Raw genomic sequence first — 10,434 nt, forward strand, 5'->3', positions numbered from 1 at the left:
TACCTCTTCAGCTTCAAATCTCTATCCTTCTTTTGGCATATCCAGTTTTCCAGATTGGTACTGATCTAGAGCTTCAGTTCTGGAGGGCACATATTGTCTCAGTTCCTTCCTGATGTCAAACCCTTTTGGTTCCCCTGTGCAGAATATATGCATAATTTGCTAGTGTGCATCTTTTCTGAAAGTCCCTTTTTTGAGGGCTTTGTGCAACAAAGCCAACTGATAGGATCAATTGTATACCAGGGTACAGGAGGATGATGCCATAGTAAGAAATGGAGCTTTTTTTTTTGGTATGTTAAATGGCTGGAGAGAGCTGTCACAGTTTGATAAGCATGAACATGATGTGCTGAATTCCAAGTTAAATGAGAATGATGTAATGGTAAAGTTAGGCTCTGCTTGGCACACAAACCGACTTAAGAATGCAAAGCCCGTAAGGAAGTTTCTCGCTGAAGAGTCTGTTTGTATATCTGGCTCTAAATAGTTTCGTTTGTCTAAATGCATTCCTTCTATATGGTTACACTATTCTGAGTCATATATAGTTCTGCAGCGTGAATCGGTGTTGGCCATTGTTCTGATCCTCACTTCTGTTTTTCATTGCCCTGAGACTGTCTCCATGGGACATAACTACAACATCCCTTGGTAGAAAGCAGTGCATCTGCCTGCTAGTGGATTGGCGTGTTTTAAATGAGCAAGTCTATTACCTTCAAGTTCATCTTGCGAATTTAATCAAACCTGAAGAATGAAAGGCATTTGTCTAGGTTGTATCGAGTGCATAAGGAGCTACTTATTGCCGATCGATCTTCTAGGGTGCCTGGGCTGAAAGTCTTGATGATCCTGTTTGGAGTTTTTGGGTGGTCAGTTGAAAACAGCAAAGTCAAGCACTCTGGTTAAGAAATCCCAGGATGGAGGTTACCTTTGCAGTGTCACTTCAGCTGCTTTGTGTATTTGCCTCACAACACTCTTTTAATTGCATTCTCCTGCTTTTTCCATTGGTTCCTTGTTTCCTCTCTTGTTCAGCATAGACACTGCTGACTGACCTGAGCAGCTGCTCAGTGTGTGCTTGTTTGTTTTAAACCTTTATTCATAAAGTATAGCCCATGATTTAAAAAGTGACAGGAAAAGCAAAGGAGTCCAGAAGCTACCTTGCCAAACTTCTACTTGCTTGAGGAAGGCTTTGAAGCAGTCTTTTGTTTCAACCCAGTGTTAAAATCTTTCCCCCTAAATGTTTTTGCTGTGTTTGTTTATTTTGATAAAGCTTACAAACTTTGAGCCTAAACACTTGCATATGGCAGATGTGTAAGTAAATTGAGCAAATGTAATTCTTAGCTCTGCCTATTCTGACCTTACACTGGGTATGTCTGCACAAGACCCTAACTGCACAGTAGCCTAATTCTACTGCACAATAGTGTGCAGGGCAAAACCCACATTAATATGCTACTGCAGAGTAGTGTTAGGCTACTGCACAGTTAGCACCACTAAAAAGCTATGTGCTGGTGCTACTACATGGTACATACTACATAGTAGCACCAGTTACTGTGAATTGATTTAGTACTTTGCAAGTACTAAACTTAATGCACATTAACTACAGCACATTAATAAACGTGTAGATGCACTCAGTGAGTCTAAACTTCTAAGAAGCAGGCTTCTTTATGAATACCAGTCTGATAATGGCAGTTGGCAATAACTGTACTTCAAGGACTGTGGAAGCTCAGGACTCCTGTAAAACAGAATGATTTTTCTACTGTTGCTTGAAGTCTGCCATATTTCTCAGTTTACCTACAACAAGGAAGGTGGTAGAGAGCACAGATGCTGGCTGAACCCTGGCTATGATCTTTCAACAAAGAAAATGTCTATTAGAGCTTTTGTTTTTGTTTTTTTCAATGGGGGTGCCATGGCCCCGGTTAGCATTGTTAGCTGTGCAAACGTGATTCACAAGACAAACCCAGAGATTCCAAACGGGAATTAGTAGCATTAAAAACTTTCTGCCCTGTTGTGGGCTTTCTAAGAGCTGGCATTGCCCAAGGATGCCCCGAGTCTGAAACCCAGCAGACTAGTGGTTCTCAGTAAATTCAGTAGTGGCCTCTTGGAGCGTCTTCACTGGAAGGTAGATTGTCTGTCAGGGGCAGCTGCATTGTTCCCAAAGATTGCATTGTGAGCAGCTGATAGTTTGCTAGGACAACAGGGACTGTGTGTGTGTCTACTTGTCTCAAAGGATCGTGGATGCCTGTGTGCTAGATTGTCCGGCCTGATTTTAATAACCCACATGGAGTCTATGCCTGCTTATTGGCTCTAAGCTTAATATGTTAAGCAAGAACTTGGCAGTACATAGCACTGTATGACTGAAAACAAAGTACATGGCAGTAGGACCTCCTTTTTAAGCTAGCGTGGAAATTGAAGATTGACTGGCTCGGGGAACTGTGGCATTATTAGGCTTCAGCTATTAACATTCTCAGCTTGTGGAGCTGTGGTTTTGCAGCAGTTATTTGTTCCTTCACACAGCATTTAATCAACATGCTTAATGTCAGGCTAGGCATGTTTTTTATAAAGGGCTGAGCCACTGATGTGTAATTTTAGAAGGCGGGGGGAAGAAGGGTATGAGAATTTTGAGCAAAAGTTTTAATTTTATTACCACCACTTCCATTACTTCTAACCAGCTATTAAGTGGGGGAGATGTAGCATCTAGGGCTACCTGGATAGCACTTGCCTCTCAAAGCTCCACTACCTGAGGGACACGAGCAAAACACTTGTCCCCATGGTGCTGGTGCAGTATGCAGCCTTCTGTTCTTCCAGCCAACTGTTAACTAATACTGAGCAGTGGCTTAGGTCTTGGTCTGAGTGAAAGCATGTGTGCATTTTAGTAAAGGACTCTAATGTAAAATGCAAATGGCATTGGGAGCAGGGGCTCAGAACCCAGGGTTCCCTCCCTCTTGGATACAGGCACCTGAACACTTGGCTTAGCCAAGATGATGGTGCCCCAGACACGCATGGTAGTTGACTTCCTCAAGGTGGTTGTGCCTGGTGGGGTGAGGCTGCTGTGAACTGCTTTTTTGTCGATGGGTACATATCTTCTGACCAAGTTTCTTTGGGTGTGTCTCGCCCCGGATAGCTGCAGTGATACAGAAGTTAAGAGTGCAAACTAACACCTTCTTCATGAGGCTATGGGCGGCCTGGGCAGTTCAGGCATCAGTGATATTGTTTCACATTCTTCTAAATTGTTTTGCATCATATGAAGGCTTAAAAGTGACTTCAAAGTAACTTGTTAGCATGAAGAGCAAGCTTATGGGCCTGTGTTAAAATTTCCAGTTACTTCCCACTTCAAGCTCTATCAACTGCCCACATGCTGTCAAACTCCAGAGGCTCCTTGTATCCTTCTGACATTGTACAGTGGTTTTGTATTGTCTCCGCAAAAGAAGTTTCAGTTAAGAACTGAAAATAAAATATGAATCGTAAGTGGATGAATCTGTGATGAGACCTCTCAGTAGTGTTAAGTTAACTTTTTAAGTTTTAGCAGACTTTCCAGTTTGCTGGGGACTTCTGCTTAACTTGTCAGAGAATATAGCTGCACAGAGCACTGCAATAACAGCGTAGTTGTGGCCACTCACCAACTTTGCATCCCGAAACAACAGTTTCATCGTGAGGGAGAGCGTGGTACTATTACTAGCGTTGATGCAACATTCATGACCTTTAAGCAGAAATGCTGGCTTCTATGCTAATTGAACCCTTTTGCGGTGACAGTTGGTCAGCAACAGTTGCTAAGCAAGCTAACCTTTCCCTGTCTGGTCATCTGTGCGGCTTGGCATCCTGACAATTAAACACATTGGCTGAAGGGGGCTGCAGGCCCCCTTCCTTTCTGGAATTGCAGCTACCCAGTTGTTCTACTAGGGCAAGTCTTTGGCTTGCACATAGTCTACTAGCAAAGCTAGGGGTGCAAAAAGGTTTACGTTAGATAGATGTAAACCTTGCTTATGCTACTTTTGGTTCAGTCTCCAGAGAGAATTGTGTGAGGTGTTTGTTCTTGCTTGGCACCAATAGCCGGTGCTAGGAAGCTACAGGCTTCAAAGGTATTTGTGTTCATTAATAAAACTGACCTATCCTAGAGGTCTGGCTTAGAGGGCATGTCAGCAGTTGACGGGTAAAGGACCTTGGCTTTCATCAGGATCCAGGTGACTGCCAAAAAGTCACAATACAAATTCATAGCAATAGGATATATTGAATTCTGATTGTTTGGCTCCAAGCACTCTGCTTTCAGACCAAGTTAATTGAAATCCTTGCCTTTGGCTACATCTGATGTATCTAACCCAGGTACAGTTGTGCATGCTAGAAAACTGAATGGTCTTTGGTTTTGTTTGTTCAGTGAAAATGCTACTCAAAGGAATGCATTTTTAGGGAAAGACTTTGTGGTACGTCTCCTGCATATTTCTGTAAGTCTGTTCATGGACTTCTGCTTAATTTTTCCCCACGGGGATAGAAAGGGCATACTTCCTTTTCAGAGATCACATTGCATAAGCCTAGAGAGCAATCAATATACCTGCTGAAATTTAAATTATATTGGTTGTTTGCTACAGAAGAGCAATGCCTGTAATTTAACCAGCAGTTCTTTTTCAGAGACAACTAAAAGCAGAGGCCAAGAAAGCTATTGGACGGCTACAACTGCGCACACTAAAGCAAGGGGACAAGGTATAGTTGGCAATCTCCATTTAACTTTTGAGCTCTTAAACTATTAGTCTGGATCTAAACTTTCTTTTTGCTACTACTAAAACTAGCTGTACAAGTATCTTAATACCGCTCTACCCTAATGATTGAGGGGGAGACGGTGCAAATTGAAGCAACTTAAACCAGTGTCTTGTGACAGATATCAACCTGCAAACCTGCTCTCTACCCTTTTTAGCCTAACTAGTGTTTTTAAAGCATAGTGTTAGGTGCTAATTGCTTCTGTTCAAAATCAGGTCTCTTACCCTGGTAACTGTAAATATTCTGGCATGGGAATTCTAGATGACTGGCTAGATCATATCTAGCACTGAACTGCCGCTGTAATGACTGTGTCTTGGGATAGGTAATGACTTGCTCTCTTTGGGTAGGAAATTGGTCCGGATGGTGACAGCTGTGCAGTGTGCATTGAAGCATACAAGCCCAATGAAGTAGTGCGTATCTTAACTTGCAAGTAAGTACCCACCTTAACTCTTGAGTATTTGAAAGGTGTTATAGAGGCAATGTTCACTGCTGATGGTGTTTTAGATGGTGGTTATTACTATAGGAATTGCTCAGCAAAAATAGACTTCCATATCCTCCAAGGTTTCAGAGATCAAAAAAGCATGGAGGTATGGTACAATCTACTACTATAAATGATGGCGGGTTAACAAATAGTTACAGTTAAAGTAGGCCACCCACAAAGCTTGTGAAGGATTTTATAGATTTGTTTTACTAAAAACGTTATACAGTCAGAACGAGCGTGCCTCGGCATAAATGTGCCAAAAATGTAAACCTTAGACTGTTTCCTGCCAACCTAACTCTTAGGCCTTCAAAGTCTAGTTTCAGACCAGTAACCCCACAGTAGCAAAGCTTTGTCAAGGTCTGTCTTGTGTGCTAGTCTGGTAAGTGTGGCCTGGACGTAGTAGGCCATGGGTTTGTGTGTGTTGCTTGCTTTTTCCTTTGTAGTTCAACTCCATAGAAAGCGACGATTTCCTCTGCCCTTGGAATAAAGGCAGGACCCAACACCATGCATTGGTGGTGTTCTTTTTGGTAGCTTGTAACTTGCCTAAGACTACTTTTTGGGGAAAATATTAGCCACAGCAGTTTGGCCTTTCTTTGAGGTAAAAACTAGCTAGTAAACTGAAGCTGGAAGCTTTTCTCAGCTTCGGTCTTGGTCTACAGTCTGTCAGGTTTGAGGAGTTGGGGTGATGTCAGTACAGGTATGTTGGAAGGGGGCTGCCTCAGCATTCAAGTGTTGGAAGCTTCAGTACAAGTGAGGTGACTTGGTGTTGAGGGCAGAGTTGCGTGAAATATTCTTGTGTGAGGAGGATACAGGCAGTGGTCAGCTGAGAATCCAGTTCGGAAGGAAGGACAGATCACAGGGTAAGGCTGCTTTCTCCTCCCAAGCAGGGGTATCTAACGGATGGAAACTGGGATCCGCATGGGCTTGCATAAAATTACAATCTTATGTAAACGCGTGCTATGATCTGTTACCACATAGGGGGGTATCTGTGCTGCCACTGACACAAAGGACTTAAGCTGTTGATGAAAGAAATGAGGAACTGGTCTCTTTCTCCAATGCTGGATGGTTTAATGGTGACAGCATATGAGATGAAAACGCTTTGCAAGAACGCTCCTTTAAACATTTGGTCTTGTCCCGTGGTCATGTTGGCAGTTAGCTTTCAGCAGCTGCCCATGAGACCTCCTGTAGCAACGCATCAGCTTCTTAGACTAGAAAGGCAGGTACACAAGGCTCGTATGCCCCCTAAGTAATTGTCCTTGGAGGATGGATCTCTAACTCTCGTAAGGGGATTTAAAAGCAAAACTTGGATGATTGAGTAGAAATACCAGTCGTCTTAAAACATACATTTCAGATGTATAGACTTACTGGTAGGCTATTCCTCCTTAATACTGCTTCTCTCAAGTCCAAATGCTGTACCCATTGGCTCTGGTTTAAGAGTATATGTCACTTGACCTCTGCAAAGAGTGGATTCTTAAGAATGATTTCAACTCTGAGCTGTGTTTGTACGGTCGTTGTGAGAGAGGTTTGTGGATAACATGGACTTCTGACTGCTGGTGTATGAGCAAGTGCTGCAGGTAGACCTTGATACGGGATCAGGGTTGTAATCTATAGGGGGTTTTTTTCTCATATGTTGGTGGCACACTGGAAGCCCAGCCTTTTCTGTGCTATTGTGCTACAAAGGCTCTGACTACTTGTTGGCTTGTCTTTTTCATTAAGACAAGCTTCTTATATCAAATATGACTTGGCAAACCCGCACTGGAGATTAAGAAACCCATTTTGGGATGGTAAGCAAAGCACATCTCTAAATGGGCCACCTTGTCTAGTGTTTTCTGTACAGGGGCCCAACAGTAAAGGTAGCGTGGCATTCTTTGCATGCTTCAGCACAGTTCTGGCTGGTGATAGTCTATCTCGCTGTGCCTTGCTGAGTTCTGGTCTGTGTTGAAGGTTGTAAAGGCAAGTCATTTAAAACTAGATCACTGTTAAGAAAGTTTCAATGGATTTCTGCATTCTCACATCCCATGTCTCCTAAATTGGGTCTGTGGCAGAACTGGTGTACACAGAGGCATTTCTAGACATACATACTTGTATTAGAGCAGATGGTGTGCTACATAATCCTTGTACACGTCCATTTTCTTTTGTGTGCTGAAAATAAGACACTTGGAGGTGTCGTGCCTCAGGTTGAGGACACGGCATTGGTCAAACTAAGGTTCCTCCTAGATTTTGCAGAAGCAAGTGGCATTTAGTTATGTGCTTTTGCATAACAAATATGCTGACCTTAAATCTAGGGCTGAGGTGTAGAATTTCATGTTCACTTGGCTTATATAAATATAGGCATTATCAGTTTGCAGCCACTGTACACAGATAGGAAGCTTTAAGACCAGGCATAATTCAGATAATATGCTGACTTATTCTCGTAAGTGCTACAGGAATCTAATAAGCACAAGGTATGGCAATTACAGGTGAGTACAGTTATAAATCAGTCGTAGCAAGAACCTATTCGGAGAACTATAGCTCCAAGCAAAGTCATGTAATGCCACTCTGGAGGAGTTGATTTTCATGGCTTTTTCAAAGTAATCTGCATTGCTAGAAGTTGTAAGGGTTCCCTTCCCAAATCTCTGTGGGGAGCATATTACTAGAGGATTACTTTAAGTTGGCATAGAGCCACAAGTGCCCTACAGCGTGGCTGGTTAAGCCCTTCCTGTTCTGACACCTCCTTCACCTAAGGTTTGAACAGACTATTCAGTTTTTTTTAGCTCTCAACAAACTTCTTATGCTTATGGCCTAGTCCAGTGATGCCCGACTTCTTTCCTTGGTGGACTGGATGGGCAGTGCTCCATCTGTCTTTAGGCTGGATCCCACTAGTGGTGCTGATCTGGTGTGGGCACCATCTGCTCATACAAAGTCGGGGTTGGGGACTATCTAGTTACAACCTGGGCCATGTTGTGGGGGAAGAGAGGTGTGGCTTGGTCCCATGGGGGGAGGAGAGGGGGCATGGCCTGGTCCCAATCCAAATGGGGGGGAATGGTGTGACTGGCAGCACAGGATTTGGGAGTTTGGCGGGGGGGAAGGTGACCATATTAATGACCGCTGTTTTTCCCCCACTGCTGAATTTCCCACCCCGGGGGGAGCCCCACATGCTGCATTTGGCCCACGGGCAACCCGGGTCAAGTCTGTCTAGGGTTCCAGCAATTACTTGTGGTTGCAAGTAAAATACGTGAAATACAAAGACCCCTGAACGGCCCAAGGAGTCCAAGATTAGCATGTGACCGACTAGCTTGCTCCTGCCTGTATTCTGGTAACTGTACTAAACAGAATGCATGCAAGTCTGTATGTGTATCGGACCTCTTGAGAGGATCTGTTCAGCACTGTACTGAGGCCCTAGCATGTTTGTTGCAGGGAAGGTTGGGCACCTCTAGTCATGGCAGTGTCAGGAATTAAATGCCACTTGTTTGTTACTCTTTTTTTCTCCTACCAGTCATCTCTTCCACAAGAACTGTATTGACCCCTGGCTGCTAGAACACAGGACGTGTCCCATGTGCAAGTGTGATATACTCAAAGCTTTGGGAATTGAGGTATGTTGGCATTCCTTCCTAGAGGCATTGACTCCTGGAGCACTATATGCTAATGGTGGGTCACTCTGAAGCTGCAAGGGATAAGCTTTGGGGTTTTGAGTAGTTGCCATAATATGGTGAGTCTGTAGCAACAGTAAAGGGGTTGCATTTCAGGTGGAAACCACCGCTGACTCTGACAGCTTAGTACAATTGTTCTTATGAACAGCTACTGGGACAGATCACAAGTGCATCAAGCCCACTCTCCTGTCTCTGGTGGTGGCAGTTAATGGATGCTTCCTAGGAAGAGCATAGAAACCAAGCATGTGTTACATGAATGAGCAGTGTCCCAGCAATGTTGGGCAAGCTGCATCTTCATAGGCCCTCTCCCTACCTTGCTTTCATTTTAAATTGAACAATTTCCCACAGCCAGACATAGAAGATGCAGTGGAGTCCATCCAAGCCACAGCGTCGAATGAAACGCCAACTATCGCTTCAGTTAATGAAGAGGATAATCGGAGTGAGACTGCCTCATCTGGCTATGCCTCAGTACAAGGAACAGATGAACCAGCTCTAGAGGAGCACACCGCTACGGACAGTAAGTGTTCAGTTGTCCCAGTTGTATCACGTGGCATAAATTCTACTAGCTTCTCAGTATGTGAGGTGAGAACTCCTCAAACCTTGCCTTCTGAAGTTTACATGTGTTTTTATATTGAACAGTCAAGCTTTTAACAAGTCGTTTGCACTGAAAGAGCAAATACTGCTTCAAATGCAGCTGGGGAAGCACCATCAGAGAACAAATTGAGAATCCACAGGCTTACTGTTTGAAGTCTCCAGGGCATGTTTTGATTTCTCTTCCGCCCACATGCACTTCACTGCTTTTGTAACAGTTGCCTGTCAAATATAGTTTCTAAACTACTGGTAAATCTAAATGCTTGAGATGAATTCAGTAGTTGAAGAAGACGTATGGAAAGCTAAAGTAATATTCCACTAGATGCAATGGAAATGGCAAATGCTTTAAATTGAATTTCAGATTTTCCAAAGTTTAATGGAAAACAACAGGGTATGACTGACTGTATAAATCTCTTACTGGGCTATTAAAGTTCTCCTCTATAAAGTAATCGTACTCTTAAGTTCTTTTGATAAGAGCTTTCCTCTCTCTTTAAACTAGAATGAGCTAGAAAATGTAGCAAAATCCATCTCCTGTGAAATATCCTTCCTGTCTGGTTTGCACTCTTTACCTTGCTTTGAAATTAAACTAAAGAGTGGCTTAATATTTTGCTGTTACTCTATACCAGGGGTAGGCAACCCATGGCACGGGTGCCACCATGGTGTGTGAAAGCATTTTTGCTTGGCACGTTCCTTGGGGCAGACAACGGGGAAGGGCCGGGGCTTCACTGCCACAACAAGGATTGGGCCCCTTGCAGCTCCCCTGCCATCTGCCCCTGGCACGCCAACATCTTACAAGTCAAGGTTGCAGGTGTTTTTAGCACTCTGCCCAAAAATGTTGCCAACGCTTGCTCTGTCTGGACACTTCTTTCTGTCTAAATTCCTGCCTTTTTTCCCAATGGATTCTAGTAGGGTGTTAAATGGGAGAAATAATAAATAAATAAATATACCCCCTCCTGCCCCATCCAACAAAACCCCACTTGTAGCAGAGTAATGAAAAGCAGTTCC

General features: G+C 43.5%; 1 protein-coding gene across 1 annotated transcript in view; it reads left to right on the plus strand.

Annotated features, from left to right (window-relative positions):
* The window catches only part of RNF128 (ring finger protein 128, E3 ubiquitin protein ligase), a 78,270-nt gene that overhangs the window by 60,177 nt on the left and 7,659 nt on the right, over nucleotides 1-10,434 (plus strand). The window contains exons 3-6 of the mRNA XM_019521630.1: nucleotides 4,603-4,674; nucleotides 5,076-5,158; nucleotides 8,685-8,781; nucleotides 9,187-9,355. Coding sequence (XP_019377175.1) covers nucleotides 4,603-4,674; nucleotides 5,076-5,158; nucleotides 8,685-8,781; nucleotides 9,187-9,355 — 421 coding nt within the window. The remainder of the gene's footprint in view (nucleotides 1-4,602; nucleotides 4,675-5,075; nucleotides 5,159-8,684; nucleotides 8,782-9,186; nucleotides 9,356-10,434) is intronic.

Source organism: Gavialis gangeticus, unplaced genomic scaffold (genome assembly GCF_001723915.1).
Source record: "Gavialis gangeticus isolate Ggan-Ray unplaced genomic scaffold, GavGan_comp1, whole genome shotgun sequence".
Taxonomy (NCBI): domain Eukaryota; kingdom Metazoa; phylum Chordata; order Crocodylia; family Gavialidae; genus Gavialis; species Gavialis gangeticus.